Source organism: Neodiprion lecontei, chromosome 4 (assembly GCF_021901455.1).
Source record: "Neodiprion lecontei isolate iyNeoLeco1 chromosome 4, iyNeoLeco1.1, whole genome shotgun sequence".
Taxonomy (NCBI): Eukaryota; Metazoa; Arthropoda; class Insecta; order Hymenoptera; family Diprionidae; genus Neodiprion; species Neodiprion lecontei.
The window spans coordinates 15,080,096-15,099,774 of NC_060263.1; the positions used below are offsets into that span (position 1 = coordinate 15,080,096).

The 19,679-nt window shown below is 37.1% G+C and overlaps 2 protein-coding genes across 8 annotated transcripts in view; one reads left to right on the forward strand and one right to left on the reverse strand.

Moving 5' to 3' along the window:
• The first annotated feature begins 651 nt into the window (after positions 1-651).
• Positions 652-7,811, forward strand: LOC107226771 (transcription elongation factor SPT5). Its single transcript, XM_015667685.2, has 14 exons — positions 652-832; positions 1,221-1,488; positions 2,945-3,036; positions 3,111-3,198; positions 3,299-3,466; positions 3,593-3,825; positions 3,902-4,400; positions 4,477-4,828; positions 4,914-5,279; positions 5,362-5,585; positions 5,680-6,038; positions 6,139-6,540; positions 6,632-6,807; positions 6,977-7,811. The coding sequence occupies exons 2-14, from the start codon at positions 1,253-1,255 to the stop codon at positions 7,217-7,219; spliced, it is 3,438 nt and encodes a 1,145-aa protein (XP_015523171.1). The 5' UTR covers positions 652-832; positions 1,221-1,252; the 3' UTR covers positions 7,220-7,811.
• A 410-nt stretch (positions 7,812-8,221) lies between these two features.
• Positions 8,222-19,679, reverse strand: part of LOC107226773 (40S ribosomal protein S4) — a 28,581-nt gene continuing 17,123 nt past the window's right edge. For 4 of the 7 annotated variants that reach the window (XM_046736067.1, XM_046736072.1, XM_046736074.1 and 1 more), the window contains exons 3-7: positions 9,569-9,827; positions 9,183-9,280; positions 8,934-9,105; positions 8,682-8,811; positions 8,222-8,399 (exon numbers count right to left, since the gene is read on the reverse strand). In XM_046736067.1, the coding sequence (XP_046592023.1) occupies positions 8,273-8,399; positions 8,682-8,811; positions 8,934-9,105; positions 9,183-9,280; positions 9,569-9,827 (786 nt within the window). In that variant the 3' untranslated portion in view covers positions 8,222-8,272. Of the gene's footprint in view, positions 8,400-8,681; positions 8,812-8,933; positions 9,106-9,182; positions 9,281-9,568; positions 9,828-10,412; positions 10,502-12,964; positions 12,971-19,547; positions 19,558-19,679 lie in introns of those variants that run through there. The other 3 variants (XM_046736071.1, XM_046736070.1, XM_046736069.1) reach the window with 3 other exon arrangements.

Here is a 19,679-nt window from a genome sequence, read left to right on the forward strand (position 1 = left end):
GGCCACAGTTTTACGAGGTTACCGACAGCCCCCTGACAATCCAATTTTTTCGAGTCTATTTTGATCTCCCGCGCCACTGCGTGGCGCTAGTAGTCCTGCTCACAATGTGCGGGTCTACGTACGACCCGTTTGAATCTTGTTATTCCAAATTTATTATATAGAAATTACACATACTTATATCATAGCTAGAAAATGAAGTAGGAATTGATACAATAGAACCCTGACTTTATTATTATGTCCGTACATTTAATGGCTTTCCTCGACAATTCCAGGGTTTCGGGATCACACGGCACAGTAAAACAATGTAATTTTTCCGTGTTCGTTTGGTAGACAGAGGTACCGCCCGGTACAACAGGCGAAGGCATTGTAAACGTACGAATAAAAGCAATAAAAATCAGAAAGAACTATAGTTTATATCGGTTATATGCGTTATGTCGAGGTTAGAATCAACGTAAACAATGCTGACAGCAGATTTGCGGGCGGTGATTGTCGCCGGGGGGTGAAGTGGGGGTAGGGGTAGAGCAAGTTACTATCAGCGCTACGTAGCGGCGGGGGACGTTGAGGCGGACTGCCTGTTATATTGAAATCTAGTCGAGTGCCGGGGGGCTAGTTGCCGACATAGGTAGTCTGCAGTAGTCTATGCTCTAAGTACCGTTTCGAGCCAACTTCATACATACGCTTACATTCAGTTTGATTCAGTTACTCAGTGAATCTCGGTGAAGTGAGAGAAGCTTTGATAATTATTATCGAGTTGATTGCGATTGTACCATAATACTGTATTTTTCATAACTGTAACACAGTTGTTGGATAATATTCTTTTTCTGCTGTTAAGGTGAGTAAAATTTTAGAAAAACTTTTCTGGCGATCAACAGTAATTATTCCATACAATTGAAGAAATCATACTTTTGTCTCCATTTTTATACCTCATTCATGAGGTGCTGAGTGTGTATTTACCCACTAAACAAATCTCGGTAGTCCCCTAATTAAGGCTAAGAATCTTTGCCACTGTTGAAAACCGTCCAATTATCAGTGAGAATTTCTTTTCTTCACATTTAACCAGTCAAGTAACCTCACATATGGCTCAAACAGTTTCTAAATTATCTGTTGAAATGTTTACTCAATGCTTCAACTTCAGTACCACTCCAATTTCTTTGCACTATTGAGTATCACAAGCTGCAACCATATTTAAAGCTACTGCAATTATTACTCATGTATTTCAGGAGCGAAATTTCCACACCAAGAAATAAAGAAAATGTCAGATTCAGAGGCTAGTAATTTTTCGGACAATGACAGTGACGCGGGAGGCCGTGGTGGTGGTGGAAGTGAAAGCGAGCCTGAAGACAACCGTTCGGTAAAATCTGGAGTCGGTAGCGACGCAGGTAGTGGACACCGTTCTCGTAGCGTATCGAGAAGTAGGAGCAGAAGCAGATCAAGATCACAATCCAGAAGTCATTCAAGATCGAGATCACGCTCTCGTTCCGGTTCTGGGTTAGTAAATACTAAATTTGTGTTAAGCACCAAGTCATGCACAATAATCTTGTTCTTTTACAAAGGGACTTTATGCCAATGATATTTTTGTAAGTTTTGACACCTATGGTACTGAAAAGTGAGGTCTGAAATAACAATACCCCAAAGCCATTCGACCCCGCCGCATATAGTTTTCGAAAAAATCGATTTTGAATTACTACGAGCGTGTTATGTACATTAAACGGTAAGCATCCGACAGCAAGGTCCGTGGTACACCGGGTAGCGTACCAGGTGAGTAATCGTTGAATTGCTGATAAGTTTTTGCTCACATCACTTACTTGTCGATTTGATCAAATTTATGCTCATTGACAGATATTTCGTGATTTTCAATGACAAAGGCGGATCTTGCTTTCGCTTACCTCTCGTTTCAAAAGTTGGGCTTACTGTTGAAAATAGTAATTCCTAACCTCTAGAGGATCGGAAAACCGATATATCTGCTGACCCTGTGATATAAATTTTGTATATAGTTCATACATGATATCAGACACTAATTTGGGTACTTTTCAAGGGCTATTTTAACTCACAAATCCCGGGCGTCTAAAGGTTAACCAACAATATTTGTGATAAATTAAATTTTCATAAAAAATCTGCCAGCCTTCCTGAAATTCTACAGAAATGTTCTGTGCAGTTGCAGCTGTATCTCGCAAGTAGGTAATACTAGGAAATGGCTCGTTGGCCCATTGTAGGCCCACACGCTAGTATAACGTACCTGCTGAAATTCTTAATATTTGTCATAAATTAAATTTTCATACAAAACCTGCCAGCCTTCCTGAAATTCTGCAGAAATTCTCCCACAAGCCCATAATGGGCCGAACAGCGATATCCTAGAATTACCTACCTGCGGAACTCAGCTGCAATTGCACAGAAGATTTCTGCAGAATTTCAGGAAGGCTAGCAAGTTTTGTATAAAAATTCAATTTATCACAAACATTGTTGGTTAAGAATTACTATTTTCAATGGTAAGCCCGACTTTTAAAGCGAGAGGTAAGCAAAAGCAAGATCTGTCTCTGTCATTGAAAATCATGAAATGTCCGTTGATTAACATAAATTTGATCAAATCCGCACCTAAATAATGTGAGCCGACATATAAAAGAAAAAGTAAATGAATATAAAAAAGTTACTCATGGTAGTTATCGTACCAGCGATCCAGCGATTACTGGCCTAGTATGCTACCCGGTGTGCCATGGACCTTGCTGCCGGGTACTTACCATTTATTGTACATAACACGTTTGTAGTATTTCAAAATCGATTTTCTAGAAAACTGTAGGCCGTGTCGAACAGCTTTGGGTAATTGTTATTCGAGTTCTCACCTTTCAGTACCATAACTATGAAAAATTACAAAAATGTCATTGGTGTAGTGTCGCCTTGTTAAGCCGAAATTTAATTGTGAATAATATTTTTTCTTTCCATGCAAAAGTTCGGATGCTGGAGGTAGCCATCGAGCGGATGAGGCTGAAGAAGCTCATTCTGGTGATGATGAAGAAGTTGAGGCTGAGGAAGAACCAGAAGGTGAGTCTTTAACACAGTTGTGACTGATTTGATAAGGCAGATGTGATTATCGAGATCTCATGTACTTTTTTCAGGGGAAGATTTGGATGGTAGCAGTGATTATGACGAGGAGGAGTACGAGGATGACGACAGACCAAGCCGGAAAAAGAAGAAGAAAGACAAGTCAGTTACATGATCCGATCCATACATTAATTGATGATTTTTTAACTGATAATCCTTAAAGAAATACGGCATGTATTCCGTTTACCTGCTATTCTTACAGATTTGGTGGTTTTATTATCGACGAGGCTGAAGTGGATGACGAAGTTGAAGATGACGACGAATGGGAGGATGGAGCGCAGGAGATAGGAATTGTTGGAAACGAAGTGGACGAATTGGGGCCGACTGCACCTGAAATTGAGGGAAGACGTCGAGGCACAAATCTGTGGGAGTGAGTAAAAGGATAAGGATATAAAAATCAAGAAATACACGGAACAGTTTGCCAAATAACCACATCTATACCTGTGCAATAATCAGTGTTGACCAGTGTCTAACAATAGCTATCCCGCGAATTTAGTTCACAGAAAGAAGATGAAATTGAAGAGTACCTCAGAAAGAAATATGCCGACGAATCTGTCGTTTCGCGTCACTTTGGAGATGGGGGTGAAGAAATGAGCGATGAAATTACCCAGCAAACGCTTTTGCCTGGTGTGAAGGACCCCAATCTCTGGATGGTCAAGTGCCGTATCGGTGAAGAAAAAGCCACCGTGCTCTTACTCATGCGAAAATTCATAACATATCAGTTTTCAGGTACGATGGTTCAATTTCCCAATTGCAATATTTTATTTTTCCATTTGCTAAGCGCTCTTTCCTATTTAATTCGCAGGAGAACCATTGCAAATAAAGTCCGTTGTTGCGCCCGAGGGCGTTAAAGGTTATATTTACATCGAGGCATACAAACAGCCTCATGTAAAGGCCGTTATAGAAAACGTCGGTAATTTGAGAATGGGTATTTGGAAACAACAAATGGTTCCGATCAAGGAGATGACGGATGTACTGCGTGTCGTCAAGGAGCAAACTGGCTTGAAGGCAAAGCAATGGGTTCGTTTAAAGAGAGGAATATACAAGGATGACATAGCGCAAGTGGACTATGTGGATTTGGCGCAAAATCAAGTACATTTAAAACTGCTACCGAGAATAGACTACACGAGACCTCGAGGTGCCCTAAGAACTGCACAAAGTGAATCCGAGGCACTGAAACGCAAAAAGAAAAGACGACCACCGGCAAAACCTTTCGATCCAGAAGCGATCCGCGCAATCGGTGGAGAGGTGACCAGCGACGGAGACTTTTTAATATTTGAAGGGAACAGATACAGTCGAAAAGGGTTTGTTATTTTAATCACTTAAGCTCCGAGTTTCTAACACCAAAAAATTAGGTCTAACTGAACTTTTACCGTTTAGATTTCTCTACAAAAATTTCACGACAAGTGCCATTATCGCCGAAGGTGTTAAACCGACGCTCTCTGAACTGGAGAGATTTGAAGAAGCTCCCGAGGGTATAGACATAGAACTAAGCGGCACTCCGACTACAGGAGTTTCTGCCGGTAAAGAGGATCAGGCAGTTACTCATTCATTCAGTAATGGCGACAATGTAGAAGTTTGCGAGGGAGAATTGATGAATTTACAAGGAAAAATTGTATCAATTGATGGTAACATGATAATGGTCATGCCAAAGCACGAGGAACTCAAAGAAGCCTTAGAATTCCAGGCAAATGAGTTAAGAAAATACTTTAGAATGGGAGATCATGCAAAGGTAATCTTTTTACAAATCTTGGATTCCGTATTTGTATTATCTTTTATTCAAACGGTTCCAAATTGTCAATTTTTCAAATTTGCAGGTAGTAGCTGGTAGATACGAAGGAGACACGGGGCTGATTGTACGTGTCGAACAAAATAGGGTTGTTCTTTTTTCCGATTTATCAATGCACGAGCTAGAGGTACTCCCACGAGATCTACAACTTTGTTCTGACATGGCAACCGGCGTTGACAGTCTGGGTCAATTTCAATGGGGTGATTTAGTACAGCTCGATGTTCAGACCGTCGGTGTAATCGTTCGATTGGAGCGCGAGAATTTTCACGTATTATCGATGAACGGAAAAGTAGTCGAGGCGAGACCTCAAGGTCTTACAAAGCGTCGTGAAAACAGAAACGCAGTCGCGTTAGATTCGCAGCAAAACACGATCCAGAAAAAGGATATAGTGAAGGTATGTTTTCGGATTTTCTAAGAACATCGAGTCCAAAAAATGTATCCAAAATGTTAACACAATTCTCAAATTAACTTGAAAGGTAATCGATGGACCGCACGCAGGCAGAGGAGGTGAGATCAAGCATCTTTACAGAAGTTTCGCGTTTCTGCACTCGAGAATGTATCTGGACAACGGAGGAATATTCGTATGTAAAACTAGACACCTTCAGCTAGCTGGAGGCAACAAAGCTGGAATGGGCCCTGCGATGTCGCCATCGTCCGGATTTATGTCTCCCAGAATCGCATCACCGATGCATCCAAGTGGGTAGGTATCTAAAATGAGAATTCTTGCCGCAAAAATCGTATGTACTTCTCTCAAGAAAAATTTAACCAATGAATTTACGCTCTCATTTAACCAGTGGCGGGTTCGGAAGAGGTGGCGGAGGTGGCGGAAGAGGCAGAGGCCGAGGTGGAGGTGCGAGACGTGACAGAGAGCTGATCGGAACAACGATAAAGATAACGGGTGGGCCATACAAAGGTAACGTTGGAATAGTAAAAGACGCAACAGAGAATACGGCGCGTGTAGAACTTCACTCGACGTGTCAAACGATATCTGTGGATCGTTCACACATTGCGAACGTTGGCGTGCCGACCAAGGATGGTGGATTCAGTAGCTACAACCGGACCCCGGCTTACACGGCCGGTGGTCAGACTCCAATGTACGCTAGAGATGGTTCAAAGACTCCGATGCACGGTTCGCAAACGCCGATGTACGAAAGTGAGTACTGAAAAAATCTAAAACACCGTTTATACTACGGTGAATGATCAGTGAAAACACAACAGTGGCAAATGTCATTCAACTTGTTCTATTTTTGCAGACGGCTCGCGCACGCCTCATTATGGCTCGATGACCCCTTCGCACGACGGTTCTCGTACCCCTGGTCAATCAGGAGCATGGGACCCGGCTGTGACAAACACGCCAGCGCGAGCGAACGATTTCGACAATTACAGCATGGAAGAAGGAGGGTCTCCGGGTTACGCTCCTGGCTACCCTTCGACTGGCGGTCCGTTCACACCCCAAACACCCGGGACAATGTACGGTTCAGAGCAGAGCTACAGTCCCTATCAGCCGAGTCCTAGTCCGGCTGCAAGCGCAAGCGCAAGTCCGAGTCCAGCCGGTTATGTGGCCACCCCATCTCCCTCGGGAACTGGATACACTACGAGTCCGCACGGCGCGTTTGCATCGCCGTCACCGATGGGTTATAGCCCGATGACGCCTGGTAAATTAATAAAAATTTATGGGAAATTCTCTGCATGTTTTTTTCCACTAGTTCAAACTCCTTTGTATAATTTTTTCACTCGAATATACAGGCGTTGCGGGCAGTCCTTACAACCCTCAAACACCCGGCGCCGGACTTGACACTGGGGCTAGTAGTGGTATGATGATGGGCTCGGAATGGCATACCCCGGATATAGAAGTACGGATACGCGATACTCACCAGGATCCGGCTCTAGCAGGACAGCAAGGAGTAATCCGTGGAATATCGGTAAGTTATACTTGAGTGAAAAACGTCACAGTCGTCAACAAATTACATCAGCTTTAAACTTTCACCATTGCAAGAAGATTAAGAATGTGCACAAACTGATACCAAAATCATTACGTAATATCGCTTAGTTTCTTTGTAACAAATAAACTATTCCACATTTTTTTTACAGGGTGGTATGTGCGCAGTTTTTCTGCCTGCCGAAGACAGAGTGGTGAATCTTTTATGCGAGCAACTAGAGCCTGTCGTTCCATCTCGCGGCGATCAGGTCAAAGTTGTCGTCGGCGAAGATAGAGAAGCAGTAGGAATTCTTCTTTCTATTGATAATCAAGAAGGGGTCGTTAAACTTAGTACAGACGCTGTTAAGATGCTGCACCTGCGATTTCTGTGTAAAATGAAGGCTTCTACGACTTAATAAGCTATCACGAGTGTCTTGTTACAGAGTCGGATAATACGTTGCATTCTCAGTTTTTAAAAGAGACCCGTGCAGACGTTAATCTTAGGAAATAAGTTATTTTAGGGGCAATTCGTTCCGCGTCGAATATCTACAGCAATCTTAGTCTTATGTACCACGCAAAGTTTGATACAAGTTAATACAATAATTCTACTGGAACAGATCAATTTTAGTATGAAAAGAAAATGTAAATAAAGTAACGCTGCCCACAAAAAGGATTCAAAAATCTTCATTCAAAATATTCTAAGCTACGAACTTGCAAAAAATCTCAGTTGGATCATTCATTGCGCTCATTCGGATTCGGTAAAATTTAAAAACAGAATTAATTGTATCTTACAAACGTCTGCAAGTGTCGAAACTCTAACATTATGAGAATGCATTAAGTTGTTTTGCATTCAAGATTTGCGATAATTACTCGTTACGTATAGTACCTAATTGAAATGAAATATTAGTTATGATATCCCAACACTTTACATAGGCCTGAAAGATTAATAGTTGTAACGATCTAGATGGGATCTTTCTGCTGACAAATAAATTTCTATACAAAATTTAATATCAGTCGTTTAACTCTCACATTTTTCCCTCACGAACCGCTGTCTCGTGAAGTCTCAAAAACGCGAGTTTTTTTTAGTATCGCGTCGGCTAATAAGCTATGAATAAATATATCACAGTTTTACGCGAAATCAGTGAGTATCATAGGCATTCCCAAGTATACGTCTATGGTGAGTATTACAGTAAAAATTCACATTTCAACGGCAGAGAGTGGGATCTTGGGCGACCCAGAAAAATTGCATGATTGAAAGAATGTTCAAAGCCGCGTATTACAAATGAAACGTAGGAGTTTTGAATCAAAAATGTATTATGTCAACTTTTTCAGAATAAATCAAAATATTCCAGACATTTTCCGGGACTTAAGGAGCATTAGACGCCCTGTTGACACGGTAAGTAAATTCAAGCAAAGAATTTCACCAAGATAAATCACTTAGTTTATTGATTTTTGTTTGAATGTTTACATTAGTTTCCACCCTTGGCAGCCAGCCTCTTGTCACGTTCTTCAGCAATGGACAACTTGACACCCTTGCCTCTTGGCAAACTAACGTAAGCCTTAGATCCTTTGCCAATAATGAACACGTTGTTGAGCCTAAGAAAGAAAAATCAAGTTTAGAGATACCTTATTTCGAGGTGCATGAACAATCGCAAATTGAAATTATTCTACATGACAATTTGTTTGTATCCTTCCTGGGTAATACGGAAAGGTGAGCTGTGACCTGACAGTGACCTTGGAGGGACATTAATTTCATTTTGGCCAACTTTTGACTTAGACACGTTTCAAGATACAATGCCTTAGCTTCGATATGGCCAAATTCATCAAGTACAAAATTGAAAAAAAGATAAATATTTAATAGAAGGGGTTTTTCACTACCTGGTGGCAAAGGTGTGTCCTTGAGAATCTTTGATATGACAGATGTCAAAGGATCCAGGATGACGCTCACGGCTCACAACACTGCCAACACGACCCAAATTCCTGCCTCCCGTGATCATGCACAAATTGCCTTGAAAATTGGACAACAAATTGGAATAAGTTTACGAAATTCGCGTTGGGTAAACTATTACTTGCACACAAATTCGAGTATTTTCAATTCACAGAATCGAGAAGATAGCGAAAGATATGTACCAGAATCAAATCGAATAGAGTCAATAATTTTTCCTGTGGCAATGTCCAGCTGTATGGTGTCATTCACCTTGATTACAGGGTCTGGGTAACGCAATGTTCTACCGTCATGGGTAACAAGGAAGGGAATTCCTTTGGGTCCGGTTTGTACACGTTTAACTTTGCAGAGCTTGTACTGAAAATAAAAACACAGAATAATTACCACCGCGAAGTGTAAATCTCTAAAAGTTAACCTGAATGTTGCTTAAATACCTTAGCTTCCTCGGCGGAAATTCTGTGAATGGTAAAACGTCCCTTGACATCATAGATCAGGCGGAAAAATTCACCAGTCTTTTCAATAGTCACGACATCTGTAAGAATATAAAGAAAGTATAGAAGCGCATGCATTGATAGTTGCAGGGCTATTATTATTACTAATATGTTAGACATTCCATGTTTTATTAGTTGTTTCCTCCTTGGGTAATACAAATTAAACCATTTGACGGTGTATCTGTGACCATAAGAAGGATGATTTATTATCGGCCAACTTTTGACTACAGTATTATTCAAGACAAACTACCATAGCTTCGAAAGGCCGAAATACAACAATTTGTGCTAAGCGTACTTGGTCTACGAATATATAAATATTCACATCTTACCCATGAAGCCGGATGGGTAGTTGGGGTCAGTCCTGACTTTGCCATCAACTTTGATGAGGCGTTGCATAACAATTTTCTTTACCTCGCAATTCGTAAGGGCATACTTTAGCCTGTTGCGAAGAAAAATTACAAGCGGAAGAGACTCCCGTAGCTTGTGGGGCCCTGTTGATGGCCGAGGTGCATAGACACCTCCCAACTTGTCTAACATCCATGCCTTAGGCGCGTTTAAACGCTTCAAGTGCTTTTTGGGTCCGCGAGCCTGAAAATTAAATGTTTGCAATTAGTTAAGATTCTGGATCGTGCCATCAGATATAATAAACAGTAGTGAAAGTCCGTCGAGGTTATGTCGCAAAATAATTCCTACGACTATCAACCTGACTTTAAAACGACGACGAAAAGAAGAGCCTAAGATTCTTTACTGCAGCTGCGAAAGTATTAAGTAAACTGTCAAATCGCGGTTATGGTGAAAGTTTTCTGTCGTGATGTTGTTGCTTCGGCTTGCAGATTAAATACAACCTTGGTGGCTCAGGAATGCGTAGAGAAAGATTTCGAGAATTATTCCCGGAAGAATGTATGTTTATGGAGAGTCAAATAACGCGATAAATAATTTCGGAGCATTTACGGATAACTTGAGCTCGCGTGCGTGCCAAACAGACACAAGCCGAAAACACACGTTCACTTCAGACAGCCTTATCGCACTTTATTCCTCGATTTGACATAAAATTCGGATATGTTATTCCACACCGTTGATTACACTTCCATATTTTATACAATACTTATTATGGTGATGCGTGATATTGGCGATGTTTAAGGATTTGTATCATCGGTCACAGGACAAACTTACCATCTTGGATTTCTGAACGGAAAAGAGACCGTAGACTAGGGAGAAGGCTATGGAGGCGGACACGGCTGGCGAAGAAGAAGCGAACCCGAGTGACGTCGTAAATAAGATGGCAACCACTATCCGTATGGTAATACCGGTAATACTGTTCTCCTTCTTGATCGACAGAAATTACTTCCGTTTCAGTTTTTCAAATTACGTAGGAGTGATGGAAAACGCAAGTTTGATTTTCTTTGACCCACTCGATTTTATACAAAGATTGAAAATTAATATGTATTGTAATAGTGGAACGTTGATACGTTTACCGGAATTCACTTTGATAGACCAGGAAAATCCGAGTTTATCACGCTTCCACATGCGTTATACAATATTTAAATATCATTTATAGTTTAATTATTAACCTAAGAATAATATTGTAATTTGAACAATTATAAGCCGTCATTAAATATCGACTGAAGCTCACCCATTTTCCGTGACTTCATAACTTCTCGCTTCTCCTAGCTGCTCTCCTATTTATTCGTTATTAACCTTTCGTTGAAAGTAAATTCAATACATTTTTATAGTAATGGATTGTTGGTTTATTTCACCCGGTAAGGACAATTCATTGATTTTAGTCTTTGTTACATAGGTGAAAAGAAACGTGAAATAATGTATAGACCACTCAAAAGAAAAATAAATAAAAATTAACCATTTGTCTTGAATGAAGGGGGAATTTTTTATTATCAAATAATTCGTTGATTTCTAGTTTTAAACGAAAAATGGTAATAACCAAACTTGTAGTAAATTTAATTCTCTACAACTTTGTTATGAACATTTTTTTATCTACGATTGATATTTTTCCACTTGAACTATTAATTCAATATGGCGGCCGAAGCTAGAAAATCTGGAATTAGACTACCGATGAACCCCCCCCCCCCCCTCATCGATCCAACGATTACAAAAATAAAATCATGCTGTTAAATCAATGCAACTTGAGGTATTTTCTTTTTTTTACATTCCGACTGGGTTACTATTCTCGGTCTCTTTGTGCGGTCCTTTTTTAAAAATTTATTTACATTTCTTTATAATTGTATCAATCTTTTTTTTCTGGAAGTATTATACAGCAAATGTGAAGATCCTGCGAAGGAAAGGATTATTTGAGTCGAGTGATATTCATTTGATTCAACTAAATGCTATAGTCAAATGCGGCGAACACAATCCTTACTTAATTCAACAAAATACTTTTGTTGGACGAAACACTTATGACAACTTACTTGCCATCTAGGGGTGTAAGTCCCCTAGGCCTTTTTTCCCCTAAATTAAATAAAGTTAAAAAAAAAAAATAAGGTAATAATAATAAAAATGAAAAAAAATCGTGAATTTTTTTGGAAAAATAATCATTTTTTCTTAAAATTTCCATTGCATCTTTCTAGTATACTTAAATTTAATTATTGACTATATTAACTACATGACGCTTTAAGGTAAACTTGCACAATGTTCTAAAAAAAAATTTGACGTAAAAATGTTCGACAGTTTATTTTTTAAAACAATGTTTGTCGCTGGGGCTTGAAGCATCCCAGTCTGGCAAGTACGTGATTGTACCGAAGTGTGGTAAGTAAGGGTTAATATAGAATTGATTGCAATCCTTTGAATGATCATGCTGACTATCAATTTATTCAAGACTAGCAGAAATACCCGGCATTGCCCAGGTTATAATTTTTTCTTTAATCGTTAAAATAAAATCACTTGGAAGATTCATAATAGAGGGAGCGTCCATAAATGACGTCATCGAATTTTGAGTTTTTGATCCCCTCCCCCCACTTTTATCATCTTCTGTCAGACTTAACGACCCCCATTCCAAGTGACAACAAAAAAATTTTGTTCGTTTTTAGTCATTATCAATTTCGATCACTCGAAACTTGGCATTATGCTTTCTTCGTTTGTAATACGTCTGATTATAAGTTCATGTAACTTTAGCCATCTCCAACTTCTTTCAAAATTCGAAAAGTTTTTTATTGTTTTAATTTTGTTGTTTTACAACGGGCTGTACATAGGTTTGATACCTGCCTTTGAGTTTAGCTCAAATTCAGTATGTGCGGTGATATATGCTGATGTAGTATTTTTTGATTTGCTGTATACGCGTACAATTTCCGCTTTTTAAAAATACCTAGAGCAATATCCCTTTGCTAAACATTCATTGAAAATCTTGCTTAGAAGTTCAGCTATAAATATACGGGCCAGCTTGTTTCAATATGTTTGCATGTAGTTGATCTAAACAAGTCATTTTATTTTTTAGTAGACTTATTGTCTATACTGGTTTAGAGATATTAGTAGACTTCAAGAATATTGACTCCCTTATGCTTCTACTATTTGATTCATTACTAACATAGGCGTCAACCGATGCCATAATTTGGGATAGATTTTTGCCTACCGTACCAAAGAACTTATTGAATTTATTAGCAATATTTACATCCTCAGAATTACACATTTATCACAGTCTAGCTTACTTATTTTAGCCTTTCCCTTAATTTGTCTACCTACTTTATTATTAATATATTTCCGTATTCTTTCATTACCATTTTCTACCTTTTTTATATATTCTGAGCCATTTTGTTGCTTTGCAAATTTAATAATTCCATTTAATTTATCAGAATATTGTTCACATTTTCTTTTCCTGATTATTAAGATCAACTTACCATTTTTTATATATATTGTTTTTAATGTCACAGGATTTAATAATAGCCGTGGTGATCCAAGGTTTCCTTGGAAGTCTCCGTTTATTAATTTTTTTATTCATTTTAGATTTATCACCAAGGTCATTTAGTTTGGTAAAGTTTTTAAAGACAACTTTCCTGTATATTTCAGTTATGGGAGTAGGTTCTAATGAATGAACTGCATCTAATTGTATCAGTATTGGATCATAATCCGTTAAGCTGTATACAAGTTTATGAGCTTAAAAGTTTACACCATTGCTTTTAATATAAAAGTTGTCAATGCAGGATCCTCCACCAGAATCATTCCTCTTGGTAATTGTTGTTATAGATGGAATTTTGTACTGAAATATATAGTAAAGAACGCAAGACAATTTTTTCTAATAGTGTTATCATAGCATCTATTATTCCCAAAAGAATTCTGAAACAATTTTAGCTAAGCAAGTGTCGAATGACCGAAGTAAAAATCTTTACTACTACGAATTTTTACTAAATTTGGAACATTTCGTATTGTTTCGTATAAAATTGTAGATATGTATGGTTTTTGATAAAGATTTGTTAAATTGCTTTAAAAATTGTAGTGCCTTGCATATTTTTTACAGAAAAAATTCAAATTTTCTTCAAAATCAACAAGTTTTTATGAAAAATCATGCATATTTACAATTCTGTAGGAAAAATTGTTTTGTACAAAATGTTCAAATTTCTTTCAAAGTTCGTAGAAAATCGTAGAAATCATTTTGACCAGGCTGTTCTCTTTTAATACCACGTACAAATTTACCAGCTTAAAAATAATACCTATATAAACAAGGTCTCACTATCTCCCATAATAATAGCAGTACTAGTAATAATAATAGTAATGAAGATAATTATAATGCCGGAAATTACAGGACATTAACATTATAAAATAACATCAAGTTAGAAGTGATCAAAAATTATCATCGTGTAGTGCGTAAAACACATACATGGAAATAATTTATATTTGTGAATGTTCATTTGATGTAGGTATATTTTTCTTAGTCATCGATGTAAAAAAGGGGGAAAAAATGAAATACTTCCAACCAAGCAGAAGCGATTTTATCAAGCTTACATCACCGATCAGTTTAGTATTCTCACGTTGCGTATTGTCTTCAATAGGTAAAAAACTGCGCTCTTTGCATACTTCTGGTCTCTTCTTACCTGTGAAAGTCTTATTCATAGTCTTATTATTAGTGGGCGTTGTTTTCACAAAGATCTTCAGCCTGAGAATCAGCTTCTGGCTTGCTCTGCAATTCAACCCCTACGAGTACTCTGCGACAATTCGGACTAGGGAAGAGAATCGAATGAAAAATATCAATATTGATATCAAATGATATATCAAGAGATCAGTATCGATATTAAGATAATATCGAGAACAAAATATCTATCTTAAATGGGGTTCTGAATCCATGACTAGGAAGTAAGAGAGAAGGAGATGAAACTCCGGAAAACAAAGTCGGGCCAGATTTCAGCCCAGATTTAATTGTATCGATTTCTGCCACTTGCTGCGTCCGTGTTCTTTGGTAGTTCAAATATTATGATTATTGAGTGTTGATCAGTTGTTGATAGCTACCTAGTTTACATGCTAACTCTGCGCCAAAAACGGGCCTACTTATTACTGGCACGCAGGCTTAAGTTCTCCCTCACGGAAGAAAACCCTCAATTTTTGGGGGTAAGCCTAGGGGTAAATTTAGGGGTTTACTCCCAAAAATTGATGGTAAAGCCACACAAATTAATTTTTTTTTTACCGGAACCTCGACCGAATTTAATTTATTGATCAGTAAAAGTACAGGTAGTCATCCATGGGATGAACTACCGTCTATAGAAGTGTGCGAGACCCTTGTACATAGGACTGGAATACAACCTTAAAAATAACTTATAGATAACCTAATAACTAAGATAAAAATAAAAAAAAAAAAGTGCACAAGGTAGTGCAAAACAGTTGAGTAACCAGCTGTCTGCTAGTAGTGTAGTAAATAAGTAGTGATTTATTTTTTGTAGAGTTTGATTTTGTAAATAATTGAGTTTATTTTTTTCTTTTATTACAATAATGGAAAATATATAATCAGATGTTTTAAATGTTATTTTTCACCCAAATTTTTAATTTCTTTTTTATATTACTTCTTTTTGTTCCAGGTGATTTTAAATCATTTGGAAGTCTATTAAAAAGTTTTATCTCATTAACATACCTTATGTTTTTACACGTCGTCTTACATATTTTTGGTAGCTATATGCTTTTACACCTTGTTTTGCTTGTTGATTCATTATGGAGTTTTAATAATTTTGAATAGTGATAGGCTAATGATTCAAGCGCATATGTTTGTTCAAGATTTAAAGGGTAATTTTCAGTTATAAATGTATTTTTGCTTATGATTTTCAGAATATTATTTTGTAACCTATTATTTGTGTGGCTTAATTTTTTTTACCCTTGAACCTCGACCCGTGCCACTCTGGAGATTTTTTGGTGATATTGTCCCACATATTGGAAGACTCTGTAATTTTTTCAGCAAAAAAAGGGTCCATCTTGAATAAAAAAAATAATTTTTTCCTTTTTTGGTAAAAAATCAGCGTTACCGGAACGTAAAAATTTTTTCATTCCTCAATTCCTCTCGAAAGCTAACAAAAAACTACAACTTTTATGCAGAGTCATTTTTTTTCAGTTACTTCAAGTTTCCGAGATATATTCATTTGAAAAAAAACGGCAACTTCTCAAATAATGAATTAAAAAATTTGAAAAAATTCACATAGAGTACTTTTTAGTAGTACTTTGATATAACCAATTATGGGGCAGATCTCAGATGGTCGAAAAAAACGTGGCCGAGTTGACGGAGAAACCCCCATATGGGGATTCCCACGTCAACTCGGTGAATCAAAAAAATTGACCCTCTTCGATTATCTCAGTGATTTTTCATATGATAGTTCTTAGAAATTATCTGAAAATTATCGAATCTGAATATTTTATATATTTTCATATAGTGTATGTACATGTACGCATACATCTTCATTATAATATAATAATAAATGGAATGCATTGGGTATAGATAATTCTTCATGGCTATATGAATTATACGTATACGTAGATTAAATTTTATTTACGATTATTTTTCTGCGTGGGAATACATTATACCCTCCTTCTATATTAAACGCGAATTCGTATAGATATACAAGAATTTAATAATGTTAATATATCATTTTCTTGGCATTCAATGATAAAAATGAATATCCAAATGCATATATAATATATGTATATGATTGCCTTAAGATATCAAATGAGAAATAACCAGACAACTTCTTGATTAGTCAGTTTCTATTGTATTTACTAATGGTGTGTAATGCACTTTTATAATACCGTTACATCTATAATCCCAATAAAATGACATAATAAGCTCTTGACTCGAGAATTCTTTCAAAGTGAATCCTCAATTGGGAGGTTCACCCTCAACTTGGAGGTAAACCCTTGACTTTGGAGTTAACCCTCACTTAAGAGGTAAGCCCTCAACTTGGGAGTAAACCCTCGATTTGGGATTAGACCCTCGACTTGAAAGTAAACCCTCAACTTGGGAGTAAACCCTCGACTTGGGAGTAGACCTTCGACTTGAAAGTAAACCCTCAATTTGGGAGTAAACCCTCGACTTGGGAGTAATCCTTCGACTTCGAGGTTAACCCTGAATTAAGGGGTACGAGGTTGAGGGTTATTTTGGGGGTAAAATTGGGGGTTTTTTCCGTAAGGGCTGGCATGGAAAATTACGAATTTCTACAAAAAATGATAAAAATTGAAAATTTACTATGAAAAATGATTACGATTTCGAACTCAGACAACATAAATTTTCTTTCTCGTAGTATTATAAGCATTTGATTGAAAACTACAACTTTTTATAAACTCCATAAATTATCGTAAAATTGGACGAATTTTTGCCAAAAATTGTGATTATCGACAATTTTAGAATTCGATTTAGTTTGATAAGATTACGAATATGCATGGGAAAGTATGAAGTAATATTTTCAATCAACCGCTAGATGTCGTATCTCCCTCACAGGCCTGAGTTCTTGATTATCGATTTGTCGGGGCAGGGCATTTCGAAGCTAATGTTCTCGTTGGTTTACAGACCTCCGAAAGTGGGAGGGTTGGTTACTTTTGAACAAAATTGTTGAGATTTAGTTACCTCTACGACAATGTGGTTATCGTGGGCGATTTTAACACAAACCTGTATTCAATCAGCTACGGGATCACCAATTAGTCGGAGCGTAGCTAATTTGGTGACGGAAAAACTAGAACACACAGTCATCAATTCTCTGCCCTCCGAATTAATTTTCTACAAACGATACGTAGATGATATAATAACATGTGTGCACAAGGACAACATCCAACTACTACTAAATGCATTTAATTTGTATCATCCACGTATAAAAATCACTTATGAAATTGAAAAAAACAATAGAATTAGTTTTCTTGATGCGTGGATAATTAATTACGAAGGAATAGTGAAAACTGACTGGTACCACAAAGAAACTTTGTCTGCCAGATACAGAAACTATCAATCTCACCATCCGCTTCAGTATAAAAAAAGAGTAGCAATAGGCCTATTTGATAGAAGTATTATACACTCGCATGCTGAATTTAGAAAGCGAAATTTGAAATTATTACGCGAAACTCTGAAGAAAAATGGTTATCCAGCAAAACTGATCAGGCATTTACAAGAACAACGAATAGATAAACATTATAATAGTTGCATAGAAAACAATGTGGATAACATTGATACTAGCAAACACAAGTGTCTTGGATCAATCCCTTTTATTGAAGGCCTATCACAAAACATCAAAAAGGCACTGTCTAAAGAAAACAGCAATGTCTCGTACAAAATTACTAATACGTTGAATAATATATTTACGTCTTTAAAATCAAAAACAGCCACACTGGAACAATCCAACATTGTCTATAAAATCGATTGTAAAGATTGTGATAAATGCTATATTGGCCAATCATCGCAGCATCTAAAAAAACAGATTGCTAATCATAAGTATGATATAAAAACACGGTGTCCAGTTACATCGGCGTTGGCCCATTACTCATTGGTCGAAGGCCACAGGTTTGATTTTGAAAATGTGAAAATTATGGACAAAGAAACTAATTGGTATAATAGGATCATAAAGGAAATGATACATTGCATATTTCTAAAAACAACACTGTCAACAAAAGAACTGACATTCAGGATTTGAGTCACCTCTATTCTGACATGATATAAATAGTCAAGAGTACATGTATTGACTGTTGTGTAAACAATTTTCCAACATACCAACAAATATGTAAATAGATGTATGACATCAAAGATAGTTGTTATAATTAATATTAAGAGAATAGTCTGTCAGTAGAGGCATATGGATAATCACTTCCTTCTTGAACACCATGTACCAAACATCATAAGTGCTAAGGAATGTCGATACATGTAAGTTTTTTTTAATGATCTAATTTATCAAAGTAGTTCAATATTTGTATATTTATTTGTATACTTAAACCAGCAATTTACATCATATACATACTTGACTTAAGACTAATAGTCCCAAGGACAACAATATCGCGCAGGACTGGCGAAAGTAGATGGAGAAAAAAATAACAAAATAGTTATTTAAGATATAACTAAGAAAGTTTATCAATAATAATATAATAAAATATAATGTGAAATATAAAATAAAATGATCGTTTTTGTTGTAGTTTTTCGGTGCTTGAGTAGTTTCTTTGTGATATTTGGTAGCTCTTTATTTGCCTCTTTATATTTTTTTTACTACATTCTAATATTTTCAGCTCATGCGTGAGTCTGTTATAGCTCTTTATTCCCTGAATCACATGATTTTTAAAGCCTATAGTTTTGGAGGTCTTTGGTATAGCAATGGTTTTGTTTCTAGTATTGCTTCCCGATTGGGTGTATTTGATTTTCAAGTCGTCATAATGATATAGCAGTGACTCCAATGTGTAAGTCTCGCGGATGTTTAGAGGTTCCATCAAATCAGCATTATTTCGTGCAATTATCTTCCATAGTCTGTGCTGGACCCTCTCAAGAGAGTCCATTACATTTCCGTATGCTCCACCCGATGCTATTATACCGTAGTGAGCTATACTTCCAAAAAGTGCATGGTACATCATTACCAGAATTTTTTTATGAGCGAAATGCGATAGTCTCCAGAAAACGTAGAGGAAATGTCTGGTTTTTTTGATAATGTGGTCTATTTGAAAATTCCACCTGAGATGACTATCAAAGATAACCCCTAAGTACTTTGTACTCTGTACTCTCTTTATTTCCATACCGTTAATGGTAGTTGTGAACTCTGTCGGAATGTTGACTTGATAAGCCCCAAAAGGGATGAACACAGTTTTTTCTACATTTAAAGTTAATTTGTTACGTTTGAGCCAGTCTCCAATTTTATCTAAATAATTCACCATTTTGAGTCTTGCTTGCTCCCAAGTTGAGTCGGTGCTAATTATCGAAGTATCATCAGCAAAAGAAACAATACATCCTTGTGGTAATTCATCGAAAATATCATTTATGTATATAACAAAAAGCAGTGGCCC